This window comes from Lissotriton helveticus, chromosome 11 (assembly GCF_964261635.1).
Source record: "Lissotriton helveticus chromosome 11, aLisHel1.1, whole genome shotgun sequence".
Classification (NCBI taxonomy): Eukaryota; Metazoa; Chordata; class Amphibia; order Caudata; family Salamandridae; genus Lissotriton; species Lissotriton helveticus.
In genome coordinates, this window is record NC_136072.1 from 75,552,879 (window position 1) to 75,572,638 (window position 19,760).

General features: G+C 44.8%; 1 protein-coding gene across 7 annotated transcripts in view; it reads left to right on the forward strand.

Moving 5' to 3' along the window:
• Window positions 1-19,760, forward strand: part of LOC144792877 (dehydrogenase/reductase SDR family member 4-like) — a 181,279-nt gene that overhangs the window by 88,147 nt on the left and 73,372 nt on the right. For 6 of the 7 annotated variants that reach the window (XM_078668080.1, XM_078668081.1, XM_078668079.1 and 3 more), the window contains 2 exons: window positions 1,328-1,429; window positions 8,740-8,810. In XM_078668080.1, the coding sequence (XP_078524206.1) occupies window positions 1,328-1,429; window positions 8,740-8,810 (173 nt within the window). The remainder of the gene's footprint in view (window positions 1-1,327; window positions 1,430-8,739; window positions 8,811-19,760) is intronic. The other variant, XM_078668084.1, reaches the window with a different exon arrangement.

Here is a 19,760-nt window from a genome sequence, read left to right on the forward strand (position 1 = left end):
TCGTGTTGCTCCTGAAACTTCAGCACTCTCCGTGCAGACATGTTTTATTAAACAAAGCAGATATCAGAGCAATAACATATTATTCTCACATTCACCACGGCAAACTACTAGGTTGAAAGCTAAGTCAACAAATAAGGGTCGTGTGCAGAAGTTGCAAGAAAGGAAAAATGGCGTTTAAATCTCAAACGTACATATGCTAACTTAACACGATATAGGGGTATATAGGAGCTATACAACACAAGGGGTTATTGGGTTGCCCATTTTTGTGCATCTGGTGGGCAGTATCAAAACATGAATTACGCAAAAGCACACAGCAGACTGAAAACTTCTTGACATCAATATATTATAACGTTTATTTGGTAAAATCGTACGTTTTTGGCTAAGGTCAGACCTAAAAATGTATTACTGTTAATATATGTGTGGAAAAATATCTTGAGCACATTCTAGAATAAATGTGTCCATTGTAAGTCCTGAGTTTCAGCCTAACCATTAGCAATGTAAATGAGTTTAATTGAGAACTGGGGGGCCCATTAGGATGTCTGGCGGATCGCCACCGCTATGCAGGCGATGGCGATCCGCCTGACATCCTTGTCCGCCCGCCACCTATTTGTAATATGGCGGGGGGGGGACTGCGGCGGACGGAAACACTGTCCGCTGCTTTTCCGCCCGGTCACCTTGCGGCCAGGGTGGAAAATGGTTCATATGGCTGGAGGTGTCTATCAGACACCACCAGCAATATTATGATGGCCTTATTCAGATGCCTTTCCGTGGCGTCAATGCCGCCATGGAAAGGCATGCGGTCTTTACTTTGGGGCCCCCTGCGGGCCCCCATGGTGAAGGCAAGGTGGGGGGTGCACATGGGGGGTACCTGTGGTACCCCCCTGCAGTTGCATACACAAAGCGGCAGGCACCACGCGGTGCCTGCCGCTTTGTGTATGCAAATGCACACCATGCATTCATGACATTGCAGTGAGTGCTGGTGTGAACACCGCCTGCCGCAATGTTATGAATCCATGATGCACCCACAAGTGTGGCGGGCGCATCATAATTGGCATGGCGGGACCGCCGCTAAGATTGTGGGCGGTCCCCTTTTCCACGAGGATGGCGGGCGGGCAAAGTCCGCCCGCCATCCTAATGGGGGCCCGAGTTACGAAATGTCTATTGTGTGGAGATTCTGGAAAATTGGGATGGTTCTTGCCCCCCTGGTCCTATGTTGTGTCTATGAAACATTTTCTGTATCATAGGCCTAAATATGCAAAAAAATAATACATAATAAAATGTGACGGCTTTATTCTCCTCTAAATTTCCGAATCTGTTTTTGGATAAGGCTTTAGAAAAACATGGCAGAATTGACTATCTATTCTCGAACGCAGCCACGGGTCCCGAATTCAAGAACATTTTTGACACCACGGAAGAAGAGTGGAATGAGGTAAGACTTCAGGACTGTAAAACGATTCTCATTTTGAGAGTCTCAGCTTTGTTCAGTGTGCTATATGCAGTTCAGACAATTACATGCCATTCAAGCATTTGTAAGTTTTTCTGTGCTAGTAATTGTATGAATCTGGGCAGAATTAATGATGTGTATGCATCACTTACAGCTGAATACATTAGAAGATTAGATAACATTGCTAGAATGTGGTTATTGGTGTAGTAGAAATAACCATCAATAACACCATTCCCTTCAATGGTAATCTAACTCAAACTTCAAAGGAGTCTCCTGTTGGGCACTGGAGACATTAGGCTACCCACGCCTTGAAGATGCAAATGTCACCTCAAGTGGTTCTAGTATTCAAAGGGGCCTTTCATATGCCAGCTATTGAGTACCACGATTGCCTCCACCTAACGAGGGAGTTCGAAAGTGAATTTTATTGCGAGGAGGCTCAACAACATACTTTATACACAAGTATATGCAAAAATAGAGCTACGGTAAAACTGTCCTAAAGACCTGAATGTAAGCTCACACAATGTATATCATGAACCAACACTGGTCCTTGCACTATTTACTAATCGAAAGTTACAATCTAAACACATTTTAAATGGAAAGAACACAATGTGAAAACACTACAGATTGCACTATTTTTCAAAAAAGGAATGCAACTTCTCTTTATGTTTCCAGATGAATTACAAGATACTAACAGCACTACACATCTGGCTGCATTCAATTTGACAGGGCCCCATCTGCCAAAAGTAACTGTATACGCAGAAAACAGTCTTAGCCTATTCAAGTACATGGATGCTTCCAAATCTCGTGCATAACCTACCAGACTCCCATACTGACAACAAGCATCAGAAGTTAGACTAAAAGAAGGCTTTGGACGTTGCAACTTACGCTCTGAGTGAGAGTCGATTCGGGAAACTCAAACCACAGCAGAGAGCAAAAAAGAGAGTATAAAAACAGGGGGGCATGTTATCAAGCGGCAATAATTCTATCGCCCTATTAGCAAGCTGTCGCTAACAGCAGTTAGCGACAGCTTGTAGGCGATAGCGAGGGGTTTGGGGCCCGCTTTGCATGCCAGCGATATTTATCGCTAATGACATGCAAAGTGGGCATACCCAACCTGTTAGCGACTGAAAGCATTCGCTAACATCGCTATTGCCTGTTATTAACGAAGGCGTAGCGATGGAAATATTCGCGCTAAGCGCGAATATCTCCAAAACCTAACGCCTGCTCAGACCAGTTCTTAGCCTGTGTATCCAATGGGAGGTGGATATTCAGGCTAAGTCCCTGCTAGCGATAATGCATGATTATCTCTGGATTTACAGTGATATTCACGCATTTCGCCGCTATCGCCGGAGATGTTATCGCTTCAAAGATAAACGTTGCTAATAGCACGTTATCTCTGCGATAAAATCCGGCGATGCTCGGCGATAAAAAAAATGTCGCTAAGTCTATTTAGCGATAAATATTGCTAGTTGTTGATAATATGCCCAGGGTTTTTTCTCAGGTAGAACCATGAATTCCAACAAAGAGCTTTTAAGGACAGGGAAGGCTTTTAGTTCACCCAGATGTCAACACTCAGCCACGTGTCTCAGTGCCTTAATGCCAATCTTGTGGAAAGAGCACTGTATAAAACCGTTAAATTAATAAATGAATTGCCATGCCACTTCTGACAAACACCTGGTAATCAGCAGAGAATATCTCTTCCTACCCTCTCAACAACTCAAATACAGAACCAGTCAATGACATAAAGGCAAACTGGTTGCCTCCGGAACCAGTAGGAATATGAAGGTCTTTAGAGTCCCCAGCATTGCACAACAGCACTCCTGGGAAATGTCGCCATGAGCTTACCTTCAACCTCTACCAGTTGCGCCAGCGTCCCGCCTGACATCAATTCCTGGCCTATTCTCAGGCTGGTGGAATGCGTGGCTCTTAGAGTGCAAGACAGGCCAAAAGAAGGCTGGTGGGCCACTACTCTCAGCCTTTAAACGTCTCTCACAGCAGTCAGCATCATTGTGTTTGTTTTTAACATGCCCTGTAATTGATGTAAAGGGCTCCGATACCCACCGGTCAGGTCAGCGCTGTATAAAACTCTGCAAATAAAAATAAATAAATAAATAAAATAAAACATTCCATACACTCACTCTTCTCCCATGCACTCACTCTTCTCCCTGAGGTGAGCATGATTGAGAGATACCTTTAGCATTTCCATGGTATTTACCTTATTTCTCCCGGAATCCACTAGTGAGGATTTTTGCGAAATTATCCTACACAATGCGAAATAGCTGCCATTTCTTTAGTTTGCACTGGGTTTTTCTGCTGTAAGCTCTAGGATTTTACTGAGTTCTATTATCTAGTTGTTCCCGTCAGTCGATTTTTCAGTTATTCCTGTCTTTTCCTTTTTTTTACAGAGGGTGCCATTCCCTTTAGATTCCTGTGGTCCTCGCGGAGTCTTGCTGCAATGAAGGATATTTTTTGCCTCTACGCCTTTTCTCCATTCGGGGCTCCTTCTGGAAAGCACCATCTGCTTAGATACTTTCAAGTGTCAGTGGCATTGTGGCTACTGGAAGGGGGTGTCTTTACCTCTGGCTTCCTGATCTACCCTCAGTCATAGGTCTCTTGCTAGATGACCTTCCCCTGAGAGATCTACAGAATACAATGCCCAGCTGTCTTCCATGGGCCTGAGACAATGGACCAGCCCAAGCTTTGGTCAGGGAGCGAAGATTGATCCAGATCAAGCCTTGGTCCAGAGAGTTCAACAACAGCATTAGGAACTTCAACACCTGTGCAATGAGAACTTAGTCCTACTTTAAGCTCTTGCTGCTAGCATTTCTGAAGTTCCCAATGGTTTCTCACCCACTCCATGTTTTTTTAGAGACACAAACAAGTTGAAAGAATTTTTGGGTTCCCTGATGGTCTTTTTTGCCTTCTGTCCTGCACAATTTTCTCAATAGGGAGGCTACAGTAGGATACCTAATAAGCACCTTGTCTGGCCCTTTAGCAGTCACAGATGTTATTTGCCTTTCATAACTGCGCTACTTTTCTAGCAAAGCAATCACCATTTTACAGCAGCTAGTGGAAGAGATTAGGTGTGGGCAGAACACTTGGAGTTGTTCTCCGCGAAATTCCGTGGAGATGCATAAAAACTCCGCGAAATTCCACAGAGCTCTGCCCAGCCCTAGAAAATACCCAAGTGAGCTGTTGTTGCACTTCAAATAGCATACGTTTGCATAATTGATCCCTTCATTATCCGGCCACTTATTTTTTGGCAAACAGCCAATGCGAAAAATAGAATGCATGGCATATTTTATGTGTTAAAACAGGAACACAGTGGCGCTCTGAAAGCGTGTAATATGTATTCTTGCGATCTAAATTTCATATGGTGAAAAGTCCTGTGAAGGAAAATAGTACCTTAAAAGTTAAAAGGAATCTCTAGAGTTCTGTGAAACAAATAACATGACTTGTTCATCAGAGTGAAAAGTACATGCAGGTTTGTGGAAACTGTAGCAGAACACAGCCAGACTCTTTTTCATAATCGAACAACTATCCAACAACTACTACTCTGGTGACAGGAGCAGTCGTCTACACTCAAAGTACACAAGGAAAGATTGGAGCATTAGTTAGTACTTGCTGCCAAAATACAGTGCCAATCGGTGTGAGGAAGACTTCACAGCCGTTGCCCTAATGAATTTTAGATGTACATTTTCAATTCATAAACAATATAAAAACCATGGTTATACATAGGGCCCGATTCACAGAACTAACTTAAGATAAAATCCTAAACTTACTACCATTTTGGTATTCACAGAAGGCACTTACTTCTTTTGGTATTCACAGAAGGCACTTACTCATTTCGGTATTCACAGAAGTTAGGAGTCCTAACTTTAGGACTCCTAAATGCCTTCTGTGAATACCGAAAGCCTTAAAGTTAGGATTTTTCTCAGTTTAGGAATAGTAAAGTTAGGAGTCCTAACTTTAGGACTCCTAAATCCCTTCTGTGAATACCGAAAGTCTTAAAGTTAGGATTTTTCTCATCACACATAGAAAAAGGGAAAACGAGGAAAAATAAAGATATTTCTCCTTGTTGTGCCTCCCTTATGCTTCTCTTGGGTAGGCATATGTTTTTTGCCACTGCCTCAGAGTTATGATTTCTCGTAAATCCTGGGCAGTGTCAAAACGCCATGGATGTTGCTGGGAATGACCCCAGCAACACCCATTGCACGCCCCTTTAACGCAGAAAACTGTCTTAAGGGGAAAGATATTTACGAGTCAGCATTAAGCCAAAAACAGTGGCTTAGTGCTGCCTCGTAAATATGGAGAAGGCTCCTGTGCCTCGGAATGTCACAAAAAGTGATGTTCTGGTGACACAAAGGGCCTCAAAAATGAGGCCCGAAGTTCTTAGAATGTGTAATGACTCCCCTGTTGCTGGCCACAGAGGCAGTAAATCCAGTGAAGAGCTCATACTTCTTTCATTGTGTTGGCCTTCCATTCAAGAAGACACTGAGCTCTATGTGAGCTCTTGCCCTATTTGTGCTCAAAACAAGGCTTATCACACACAGCCTACTAGGTTACTTCGTTGTTTGCCAGTTCCACCTGAGCCTGAGCACACTATTCTACTGACTTGAACAGACTATCTCTACTGACTTGAACACAGCATAACTCTAGTCTGCACGAAACCTACTTGTTATATTGACTGTTGTTTCCTTTTCTAAGATGGCTCACTATGCTGCTCCAAAACAACTACCCCCGCCAATGCCTTGGGACAAATCTTTTCGCAAGAAATCTTGCGACTTCAAGGGTTACTTCTAGCTACAATATCTGACCGAGTACCTCAATATGTCTCTCATTTTTTAAAGTCTTTTTATAGATTGAGGTTGCCTTATCTTCAGGTTTCAAAATCCAGACTGAAAGACTTAACCAGGGTCTTGAATAGTATCTTAAATGGTTTTGCAATTCTGGACTACATTTTTATCTGTGGCTGGGTTTTCGTAGAATAATTCTGTCCACAGTATACATCCACAAATGTTTCATTCGGGCCCTCGGGATTCCTTTTTAGGTCTTCAAACTGCTAGTTTCTTTTGTAAGGTACAAGCTGTCAAAAATTATTCTTTTAGTCTACAGTACTCTAAGAGAAAAAGGTAATCTTCTCCTGGCACCCTTCAACTCCAACCTCCTGCTTAAAAGATTGGGGACAGGGTTCAGCTCTCTTCTACATTTCTGTCTGCTCACCTTTCCCTGAATAAGTTCAAACCCCTACTTTATGGGCCTTTCAGGATTATCCAAATCATAAATCCTGTTGCTTTCAAGGTTCAGTTACCTCTAATTTGGAAAGTCCACCCTGTGTTTCACACCTCTCAATTGAAACCTTATTGGAAGAATCATTTTTAACATCTTTTTTCTAGAACAAACCACCCCCTGATTTGGGGAAATTGTAGTCCAGAATTTGAAGTTCAGGCAATCTATGATCCTCGTTTCTTTAGGAGGAGATTTCAATTCAAAATTTACTGGAGTGGATATCTACCTAGTGGCAAGTCCTGGGAAAAAACTTCTTCTTTTCATGCCCCACTTCTGATTCAGTGATGTTAAGGGAGTCTCAAGACAATCTTGGAGATTCAAGAAGGGGGCATACTATTGCGCCGGTGTCCAGCCTGGTGGCAACTCCTGAGCTGATATTGGGCAGGTGAGATGCGCGGCTCAGGATCAAGTTGGGCTGGTCGAATGCTTGCAGGTCACAGTGAGCACCCTAAAAACATACCTCACGGTAGCTGTGCACTCGCTCTCCTACCTGTGGGGGGGGCTGATAGGGAGACACTTTAACATTCTCCATGTTGTTTACCCTCTTTCTCCCAAAATCCTTTGCTGAGGATTTCTGTGACTTGACTCTACCCAAGAGGGCTGCCATCTCTTTGATTAGCACTGGGTGTTCTCAATCCAAGATGTTTACTCCTTCTTCTAGTGAGCTATTTCCTGTCCCAAGGTATAAAATCCAGGTGTTCCTTTTCTCATTGTGTCGCAACACTTCTTCAGTCCAGTTGGTGTGTTTCTTGGCTCCTGATTCAGGTATGATTTTCCTGAGTTCTTTTTTCTAGTAGTCCCAGTTGTTGGATTCTCCAGTTGTTCCTGTCTTCTCCTGTTTTTTGGAGGTTGCCTATTCCTTGGGTTGCTCTTTCTCCTCTAAGAGCCTTGCTGTCATTAAGGAGTTTTTTGTTTTCAGGCTGTTTCCTCAGTTCGGGACTCTTTCTGGAAGGCACCATTCGCTTAGGCGCTTTCACATGTCAGTGGCATCATAGCAACATGGAAGGGTTTGCCTTAACCTCTTGTATTCTAAAACTGTCAAAACATATGATTCCTTATCTCCCCACAGTCAGAGGTCTCTTGCTAGACATATATCTTCTGAGAGATCTGACCCTAGCAATTCAAATAAAGAGTCATCCAGGACAGAGAAGCCAACAGATCATTTCCGATTCCTCCATGGAACCAAGCTTCATATGATAAACCTCCTGGTCACCAATAGACAGCAATGACATCAATAAACAAAGAAGATCACTTTACTTCTCTGACCAACTAAAGGATAAACTTGCTATTGGCTTATGTGAGCATATGCATCCAACACTATGTAAAAAGATTAAAGCAACCCTTGGACAATTCGTTTGTATGTTGAAAACACATTGCTAACCATATCCAATATCAGTTATGCTGTCCAGTGCTAAAACTCTTACTGTTAAGTAGTCTTTTTCACATTTTATCTTACAAAATAGGTGTCCAAGTGAATTTAGCTCCTTATCTTGAAACTTTGTAAATCGCTTCAGGCTTACAGCATGCTCCTCATTTAGAAAGGTGGCGGCAATGGATTGGATTAGGATAAATGTAAGTATTGCAGTTACTGTTCATTTTTATCAGCTCCATACCATTAAGAAAATATGTAAGTACTTTTGTGAACTGTAGTGTGAGTACCAGGAGCTAAACGGATAATAGCATCACTCTCCTGGTATTCTTAAAATATGTCTAATAAGGTTTCAGCATTACCAGTGTAAATTATGCTACTGATAATTATTCCACTAACTACTGGAAAATGTTATACTGCATTATGAGTTGCACTTTATCAGAGGAATGATATGTTGCTTGTGAAAAGATGTACAGAAATACATAATAAAATCCTCATCTTCCTTTAAACATAATTAGTAAGATGTATTCTCCAAGTCAGCCAATCCTGGGGGGCTGCTGTTTTTGACCCTCTCTCAGAAAAAGATAATCTAAATATGTATTTGTTCCCCATTTCATGTTGTACTTTGTGGTTTCAGACTTTTCACACAAATGTAACTACAACGTTCCTGTTGGTGAAGCAGGTCCTTCCTCACATGCAGAAGCTTGGGTAAGACTCACAAGAGCCAAGGAATAAAGAAATAAAGGGCCTAATTTAGGTGTTTGGCAGATGGGATACTCTGTCACAAACGGTGAATATCAAGTCCAGCATATTACAAATGCCATAAGCTATAATGCACTTGTATGAGAGGGTCGCTGTTATCTTTGTGGTGTGTATTTCTTCTGCCAAACCCCATACAGGCCCAAAATCTGATAATGGTGTCAGAATATTGTTGCTCAGTGGTGGAGGTATTTTCTTGCTTTCATGTTATAGAGGGTGTCAAACTCCATTTTATTTTTAACTAATACGTTCCTAGAGGAAGGATACAAGATTATGGAGAACAATTTCTATCACATTTCCCCAGGTCATCTTTCCTTGGATAAACTACTGATTATCCCAAAAGACCACAGGGTTTTAGGAGCAGTGAATCAACATCCAAAGACTGTGAATTATCAAACAACCCTAGCCAAGTAACAGTCTTCATCTGGAGCAACCACCTACTTTCTCTGAACAAATAGGAACTCAACCTACTCTTCATACTTTCAGGTGTTTAACAAACACAGATCTTTACTGCATGCACCTATGCCAGCTACACCCTCTTGGGTTCCTTCTGAAGAGAACACAGCCCTTTCCACATCTTGAAAGTTTTATATGGGCTAAAATACCTCCTACCATACATTATAAATATGTTGTATGTCACTGAGGAGCTCCATGATCATATGGAGCAATGGCGTTGCAGGGCATGGTCCTTTATAAGGTCATGGAACTCCAGGGTAACTTGCAATATAATTATAATGTATGGCAGAAGGTGTTTTATTCCTTATAATGCATGTTCAACCATCAAACTTCACTAAACCACTTACCACATTGATAACTTGCTCTTTCCTACAAACAAGATAGTATGGTTGTAAAATGAAAAATAAAAAGGAATTCTGGAGAGCGAGATAGCAAGTCCTAATTTGTTGCAAACGGATACTTTTAATGTATGTCAAATTACAACAAATCTTAAGCTCAAAATGTTTAAAAACATGCAGAGATGTTCTCTTTCTTGAAATGACCCATAAGGGCGTGAAATATATATTTTGCTTTAAATATCTTCTTTGTGCTGTTCAGTGTTTATTTTAGAGAAACAGAATCGAAGAAAGAGCCAGTTCTCGTTGTTATTGTTTGAACTCCAGCTTTTACTGTGAACGGCGACCAGGCTTTAACCTGGTCTGAGGCATTATGTCTATACAACTTAACCGTGATAATGTATTATAATTGAGCTGCTAGATTACTTCTTGATTACAGGAAAAAAGAGTTGTCAAAACTCGAATTTAATAAGGAAATTAGAGAATGGATTTATGCAGCTATTGCAGTTTCACCTAATTTATAATTTAATGCACATAAATTGGTGATACACTTTTAAGCGAATTTACTCACACGAGATGTATCTGTAGTCAAATCTACTCCTTTGGAGAAGGAATGAATGGAATTGGGGCTCAAGGACTCAAATGCCATTAAATTGTGTGCACTCCCACACTACACATTTGTAGGTATTCACTAATGTCTCGTAAACCGTTTTCCAATCTGCAGAAGTTTAAATATTTATTCTGGCCAACAGTTATCAGTAAACCTCTTTTGAGAAATGCTGAACAAAGTCAAACATTCACCCCAGTACAGAGATCTGGCCCTAAATCCATTGAACGTTTGCTTACCACACCATTCCAAATTGAATCTAGAACTCTGACTGGGGGTGAGTGTTTGACATTATTCAGCAATTTGTCCATCAATTGTTCTTTTTGCATTTGTCACCCAATTGAGCCGGGGTTGTCAAAACATGGAACCCGTGCTCTCCATGCCACTGGATTCAAGCTATCCTGGCTGATGAAGGGTAACACAGCAAAAACCGGTCCTAAAATGGTAGTTTGGGCTGGATTGTTTCCATGGGGAGCAGGGTCAAGAATGTTTTGCATATGGTTAGGTCAAACTGGGGTGGATGGTGCTGGATCATAGAGCCTTATTCTTGGCAGTTAACATCACTCACCATCCAATGAAAATTATAAACCACTTGATCTCATCAGTAGGAAAACATTACATAGAGAGAAATAAAAAACTGAGAGTTTTTGTCCTGTCAAAACTAATTAAAAACACCATTCTCTTCTCCTCAGTCAGAGCAAGTGATATCCCTTGTGTAATTTAAAAGCAAAACATATCTCAAAGAAATCACACAATATCTCATTTAATTTCACACGGAGCTCAGAAGAAAAAGTCACCTGTTTGCTAAAGAAAGCTATTGCCTCTTACATTTAGAAAGCACAGAGAGAGAATAAAAGTAACATCTGCACATCTAAGGAGACTACATCATATTACCTGAAAACTTGAGATGCAGCATGTTCAAACGGAAAGAAAATATAAGAAATAAACAGTGAAAAGTGAAACACATAGACCTCAAATTGCTGACAGGATCCCCTGCAAAAAAACATGAAGGTATGCTGTGTGGGACGTACTGGAGGTAACAGGACGGGTAGTTGGCTGCCAAAGATGTCCTTAAGGGTCAACTACCCATACTGTTACCTCCAGTAAGTCCCACACAGCAGGATTGTTGAGAGGTTGTCAGAGGCCACGCCCCCTTTCTCCACCACTCTGCAAACGTGCCTCCTGGCGCACTACTAGTAGGGCTTGTTGGGTCCCTCTGAACCCAAGGAGACTTATTTTCCCAACCAGCATTGCGCCAGGAGGCATGTTTGCAGAGTGGTGCTGAAGGGGGCATGTCTTCCAATGACCTGCCCAAGGTTTTTTTTTTCTTTTGTTTTTTTATGGGAGGGAGGCTTGGTTGGCCCCCTTCCCTGGGACATTTTCTGCCCTGTAGACCCCATCCCCCAGGGTGCTGCTATTTCCTTCCTTTCAAAAATAAAATAACATTTTAAATTAAGGGGAGGGGGGCAACATGCCCCCCTCCTGGGACTACTTTTGGCCCGGAGGCCGCATACCCATGAGTAGAGACTTTTCTTTTTATCTTATTGTAGGAGGGGTCCCAAGCACATTTTTGTCCCAGGGACCCCATCCCCCAGGGTCTGCGCTCCATTTTGGATGCCCTGTTTCCACCCAGGGCACTTATTGACATTTATTGGGGATTGTGGGGAAGCCACAAGGCACCCGCATCCTGTGGGACCCAGCATTGATTTCACAGACAGGGAGCTGCTGGAAAGGCAGCCCCCTGTCTGTGAAACCAGTCTTTCTCTGCTTTCAACACGAGAGAGCATTTTTTCCGCTCTCGCCTGTTGAAACCGGAGCAGTGTTCTCTATGGCCATGCCATAGCTTACTGCAATGTCCCGGGGATGGGCACCCCAGGAAATTGCTGGTGCTGGCCCTGGGGGATGATGATCCCCAGGGCCATCTTGGGCTCCATGTGGGGGGCCCCTCCATCATTCATTTTAACCCTTGGGACATGGTTCCAGGGGCGGTCCCCATTGGATGCGGGGGGGCGTAGAACCTCCCCCACATTATTTTCATTTCAAATCTGTGCCCCATGGAGGTTGTGGCCCCTGAGCCCCGCCGGCCACATTGTTTTACAATATCCAGGCCTGGGGTGTGGCGGTTCCCAATGCTGCGAGGAAGGCTGTAAAGCCTGCCCTGCATTATTTCCCTTTCAATCTTTGCCCCGGGGAGGTGGCACCCCCTGAGTCTGTGAGTGGGCTGTGTGGGCCCCCAGCATTCACTAATAATTTTCCCAGGGCATGGGGTTATCTTGATCAACCCTCATAATAACTTTCAAAATGCCCCGGGGAGGTTGTGGTCCCTGGGACTTCATACTCCAAGGAGGGGGGCCCCCTGTGCCCCATTCTAACTATTATACTTGCCTCCAGAATCTGGCCCACCCGAGGGCCGATTTCAAACAAAGCTCAGGAGTCCGCACTTCGTTTTAAAAAAAGAATTGGTGGGAGACGTGGATCCATCATGACTCCCAGCTAACTTTCTTTAAATTAAAAGGAAGTTTTGCCCCTGGGAGGGCGGTCCCGGTAGGACCCCCCTAAGAGGCGTAGGGGGTCTTTGTGTTTCTGCCCTGCCCCCTTTTCTTTATTTTTAATGTTTTCTTCTGAGATTCAGTTCAACTGAGTCACAAGATGGCTGCCAACACTTCCTGGTTTGAAGTGTTGGCAGCCAATCAGATCACAGCACGTGATCTCGGGACGGGTCGCGGATCCACGCCGTCCCAGTTGTATTTCTGAAAAACCTTTATATAACTCTGCTAATACTGAAGGGATTTACAGCAAATCACAAAAGGACACTTCCTTCGACCAACAACTACCTTACTGCCAAATTTGGTGTAATTCTGTTCGGCCGGTCAGGCTGTAGCCGTGCCTAAAGGTCCCATGGAAACTAACATGGGGAAAATGCGCTTTTGAACACGCCCTGGTTCTCGGGACCCACCTGATGGTTTTCAAAATTTTGTGAAGATTAGTCAAACAGTGCCAAAGTTATTGCCAAATGAAAAAATGCTCTCCAATGGAAACCAAGGGGTATATTGATAATAACTGCTGCTAACTAACACTAATTCTAGTTAGCTGCGGTTTTCTTAACGCGGCCTATCACCAAAAACGATCGCCCTGTTAGAGATTTATGTACAATACGTCGCTATATGGCGATAGTTTCAGGTAGCCACGGTGATAACTGCTGTTGACACTAGCATGAAGGCAAAACAAATTCTGTAGCGTTAGTGGGCGAAAACTGACGAAAGGCCAATTTGCGTGCAAAAAACTCAAGCTAGTGAGCCCAACGTGACTTTTTTAGCCTCTAGAGGCACAAATAGCCTAGAAGTGCACCACCAATGAAAAATAGGAAACAAAACCAATGGAATGCAGATTGGAGCAGCCAGGGCCAAGTGCAGCACAGATCAACAACCCCCTCATGATCCCCAATAGCAGGATGACCAGCCAGAGTCCCAGGGAAAGTGGCGATGGGCAAAACCAGTCATGCATCACTTATCATTGTGCACTCCTTGCAACGCCATGGCATTCAAAACCTTGAAAGCGTGGCAATCCCCCGGGGCCTGGAGGCCTTGCTGTGCCTGCATCTGGGCCCCCAGAGTGGGATGCGGAGGTGCTGTGGAGTTGCTGGGCCATGGTGATAGACATTGAGGTGTCGGCGATCAACTTTACCTGGTAGCGAAGTATGCCAGTTTGCATGGAACACGTTGCTGACCTGTGCGAGAAGACTGACTGGTGCCCATTGGAGCTGGGAACGGTAGAGGTGCTCCAGTGGACTGACGTAGGGAGGTCTGCATCGCATACCACGCACCACTACTACACTGGGGTGCACAGAGGAGATTACCAATGGTGGGCTGCTCCTCTCTGCATCACAGGCCAGAGGATGTTGCGCTGGCCGGACGATGTGGAGGGCGAGGCCCCTTAGATGGACCCGAGTTGTGTGGTGGGAGCACTGCAACTTCACGTTTAAGGGTACCTTGTTGCATCACCTGCATTGGGAGGTTCCCCATCGGACTTGGCAGTGACTGCTTGTGAAATCCCGCCTGGCTGAGGCTCCTGCTGGCCGAGTCACAGATTTGGAGAGAGGGCGGCAGATAGCTCCACTGTGTCCAGGAGGGATGTATAGCAGAGGAGGCCCAGGGGTCAAGTGGGGCCCAGACCGAGCACCCCTGTGATGGCTCATCCGCTGTAGCAGAAGAGCATCGCCCAACTGCCTTCAAGCAGTGCAAGATGAGGAAACATAACATGATGATAACTTTCAGTTGGCTTAGGGGAGGGAGCATGGCTGCCTGCTTCCTGTTCCTAGAAGCAGACTCAGGAGAGCAGGAGCTCAGAAGACACAGGACCCTGCCTCTTGGTAAGAATTTATATAAAATATATTTACAACACCTGCTCCCCCACGGCACCGCCCACTCCAGGGTCATTTTCCATCTTTCGCACCTCCCAGCTGTCCAGTCCCCCCAGCAGCACTACATAATGGCAACCGATGTGCGGCCATGTGCAGCGGGCATACTACTGCTGCACCAAAGGCAAGCCTGTCTGCGTCCGTCTGCCCCTGGACCACACCCAGCACCACGGACCCTTCCTCTCGGACACTCCACCGCTACGACGTCAGCACCTTCCTCGCCATCAAACCTGGATGCCACACCGCCTGCCTTCTAGCAACACTGTAAAGTTCTCTTGCACCCTGCGCCTGTTGAAACTTCAAACGCACCTTCTGCCACGTCAGCACACTCCTGCCGCCCAGCCGACTGGCTCAACTGCATCCTCCTCAAGGTGCAGTCCCTCCACAAACATGCAACAGAAATCTGGGACCTCCTCCATGCCACCCCTTCAGACATCAACTTCTTCACAAAAACCTGGACCAACCTCTCCTCTGGACTGAACTTTGCCATCACCATTCACAACGGCTGCAAATTCACCTGCATGGACCACCCAAAAGGCCAGGAGGAGGCATTACCATTGTCTAAAAAAGGTACAATCTCATTGACCATGCACTCTAAAGATCCCACGTTGACAATGGAACACCTCCTCGTCCAGATCTGGGCAAACCCCAACACCACCCTCCGAGGCACCCCCTTCTACAGGCCCCCCGGGCCCTGAACCCCCATTCACCGATGCCGTTGTAGACCTCATCCCACCCCAGGTTCTCCCATCCACCAAGTACATCCTACTCGGAGACATAAAGTTCCACCTGTACAACCCCAGTGACCGGAACACCAACCCCCTCCTGGGGAACATTGCCAACATCGGACTCAAGCAGCTAGTGACTGCACCAATCCACATAGCCTGACACATGTTCGAGGGCGTCTTCTCCACCAGGGGGAGCTTCAACTACAGCCAGACCACAGTACTCTCCTGTACCGACCGTCATTGTTTACATCATGCCTTCACCACTCCCACCCTACACCATCGCCATCATTGCCCCCCCCCCCTCTCGGCTGGATCAAGGCCACGGAAGGACTTCCCGTCAACTCCCTCAGCACCACCACTCTACCAACGCTTACAGATGCCAACACCGCAGCGCGCAACCTCCACTGATGGATCTCCAACTGCGCCAACACCCTGGCACCCCTCAAGAAAAGACCATGCAAACAACACTCCAAGAAGGCCAACTGGTTCACTCTCCCCTCCACTAGTCCAGCCCCATCTGCAGACGTCTCGAGAAGAGATGGAGCCACAACATCAATCAACTCCGCAACACAGTCAGCCTCCCAATATGGCGCAGGGGTGGCTGCGTTTGCGCAGGGCAGCCATTGTGTGCCAATTAGTGAAAAAAGACAGGGGGCATATGCATGACCTTGTAAAGTCCTGTGCCACATTATACCTGCATCAGGTATGATGTATGCTGGTTGGGCATTCCCACGCAACAAAGCCTCATAGGAGTGGCGCAGTGAAATCCATCAGATTTCCCTGCAACAATTGTAGGACCAGATGAACACTTTTCCACGACGTGCCGACACTCTTTGCGGCTTTCCACATTTAAAGAACTTTATCTCGGAACATTCCACTATATTGAAGTCTGGTTGTCCAGACCATATGCTCCCTGAAGAAGTCCGATCACGGACGAAACGCGTTGGCTATGGAATTTGTTATGATTGTTGAATAAAAGAACTTTTTTCTGGAAGAAACTGATTCCGAAAGATTCTTGGGAGAACAATTGTGATACTTACATGAATTTTATGATGGATAAGTGATATTGATATATGAATATTACAATTGAAATTTGAAGGGTGCGGGGTCTATCTTTTGTGCAGCGTATTGGAGAGACAAGGCTTTGTCCTTCCACCATTGGGATTCAGGGGATTGTGTCCCAGATCACCAGCACCTTCCCTCTTTATAGAGATAATTGGAACTTTTTGTTTTTAGTGCGGGCAGAGCAGCCTCAATCCCCTTTCTTTTTTCTATAAACAATTGTAGGACACCCCTGCATCAGGGTGATGCAGTGCCACAGGGATAGGCTGGCCGCATGCTGGAGTTGCATCATGCTGGTGCCACAACTGCAGCAATGCTTGACATTTGTGCTGACAGACATGTCAGGATTCCAGACGCATCTCTCATTAATTGCGACATGGAGCGCTGTACAGTAAATACAAGGCATCCATTGTGTCACCAGAAGTGCGTAGTGAAAAGTGTTGCAATGCTGTTTTGTCGCAGTGATGCAACAATTTTCATGAATGAGACCCAGGAATGTGCCCTCTCTTATTGATGGTGCACATTCCTACCCTGTAGTTTTGTCGCAGGGCAGCGCAGCAACATTCCTTGCAGCGCTGTCCAGCACCAAAACCTTCTGAAATGAGGCCCCAAGTGTTTGCACCATTTTTAGGACCAGGTATTTTCTGGTCTTAAAAAACTGGAGTTAGAGGCAGTTTTTGTTTTGTTTTGCACCATACAAGGAATTCCTTGTAAATATCGCAAAGTGGGATTAGTGGCTATTTTTGCACGGGAATGCCTACCTTGCATCTCATTTTCTTTAGGTGCCGCTAACAGAACTGGCGATCGTAAGATCGCACGAAAACCCTGAAAAATTGCTGCTAACTGCGGATTCCATTTAGAATCTGGAGGCAAGGTAGTCCTTAGACTGCTTTCGACATGCACTACAGTATTCAGGTGGTATTACCGGTGATGGTCAGTCCATTGGATGCAATGATGTTAAACTGTACATACAAAGGTTTTCTCTAGAGTCCAGTAGTTCTTCCTTTAAGACATGTTCCACAAGCAAAATCTTCAAATCTGATAGCAAATGGTCCACAAGGTTAAAATGATTGCCTACAGACTGGTCAAGTTGTTAATTTTTGCTAATTTGTGTTTACCTAAACAATACCTACCAAGCGTGGTAATGGCATGGGTAGTAGAGACACAAAACTTACCTGTGTGCTAAATGCATGCGTTGTAAAGGCTGCGTCATAAAGAAATTGCGTGATAAGAGCAGCATTGTAAAGGCTGTTTCCCTTGCTGACACACCACACCCTGATTAAACATGCACACTAGATACACAAACAGGCTTGGCTCCTGAATATTGAGATCAGGTTATTGTGGGACACTAATATCACGGACAAAATAACAAGGGACAAAATATCAAAAGGTATGCATAGATTACTGTACCAACTGCATATCTATGTACCATGACAATATATATATCATCGAGGTACATAGATGAGAAATTACAAATATTAAATCTATACTTCCATATTTGCATTTACCTTTAAATAATATGTCCCTCAATATTTTTTACACAATAAGGGGCCATTCTGATTCGGTAAACCAATCGTACGACCAAATCGAATCCGTAGCCCTTTCCGTACGACTCGTACAATTCCGTCCGAATCCTGTAGTACGATTCATTTGAACAATGTACGATCGAATTGTTGCGAACCGTATAAAAATCAAGGGAAAATCCGTATGACACGGATCCTCACAGTGAACCGAATGAATCATAAACATGCTGTACGACCCGACAAGTACGATCCGGACCGGGGAATGAGAACGCGATTCATACGGAAAACGTCGCGTATGAGCGATTCGTACAGAGAGCCACACAATCACATACGCACTGTACCCCTACAATCATGGGGTGTACGCACCGTACCCCTGCAATCATGGGGTGTACGCACCGTACCCCTACGCACCGTATCCCTACACACGTACCCCTGCAATCATGGGGTGTACCCACCGTACCCCTGCAATCATGGGGTATACTCACCGTACCCCTGCAATCATGGGGTGTACACACATACCCCTACACACCATACCCCTACACACCGTACCCCTGCAAACATGGGGTATACGCACCGTACTCCTATACACCGTACTGCTGCGCACAGTACCCCTGCAATCATGGGGTGTACCCGGGCGCTCAGTTTGCTGGATTGGAAAATGCTGCTTCGATCTGTACGGACGTCGCCTACTGCGTGTTCTGAATGTGATTCGTACAGATTTTTAAGTCGTATGGTCTTTCGTATGATTCGTACGGAGATCTGCTTTGGGTCCGAATCGTACTTCATCGAACGTATGGGGACGTTTAAGGGTACGATTCGTACGGGAAATATGCTCCGTAATGCTATTTGTAAGGGATTTTACCGAATCGGAATCGGCCCCTAAGTCACACACATCTTGTCCTCAACACACACACACACACAACATAACATACCTATTATTATGAGGAATGGCCATTGACCATAATGAAGTGTGTATTTGCTATTCTAACTCCACACGTGCTTTGATAGTAGGGTAGGGTATAAAGCGGACTGAGGCAAACATACTAGGGGTTCATTTACAAGACCTATGCACCAGAGAAATTTCACTTTTGGTGCTTTTCCGGTGGCGCACAGGGCTTAGCCACATAAAGCCAACATGTGTGTCTTTTCATGGCTTTGTAGATTTGGAGTGAGGTAACTCAGTGCAAGTCGCTGTGTCACCTCACACTATGATGGGGAGACATTTGACACATTTGATTCTGTGTCCAAATCCTACGGTGAAGGGGAAACACAACGAGGAGAAATAACATTATTTCTCCTGTTTGTTTCTGCTTTCGATGTGGGCTGGATTCAGCAGAAAGAGGAACTTGCCTTCATTGATTGTTTTCGTGCAGGAAGGTGTCCCTTCCTGCACAAAAAAATCATCCATATACAAGGCAGCCCTTTGAGTGCCAGCACAGGGAGAAAGGACAGGTCTGCGCTGTATCTTACAGACTGAACTCATTCCTGCCCTTTTCTTTTGATATAGGGTAGTGCAGCAAAAAGGCTTGCGATGCTGCCATACACTTAAACATTGTAAAGGAAGCTCTTAGCTTTTTGATACACTCATCTGAAAGTACATAAACACACTACCGGGACGGGTCCTCCTAATGCACCGGTCCTCACAAAGATGGTGTTTGTCTGGTTCTGTTAGGATTTACCGATGCTATGAGGACCGATCTCTTCCTCACAGCATGGGGTATTCTTAAACATACACACACACACATACAAATCCCTACACAAACACACACAC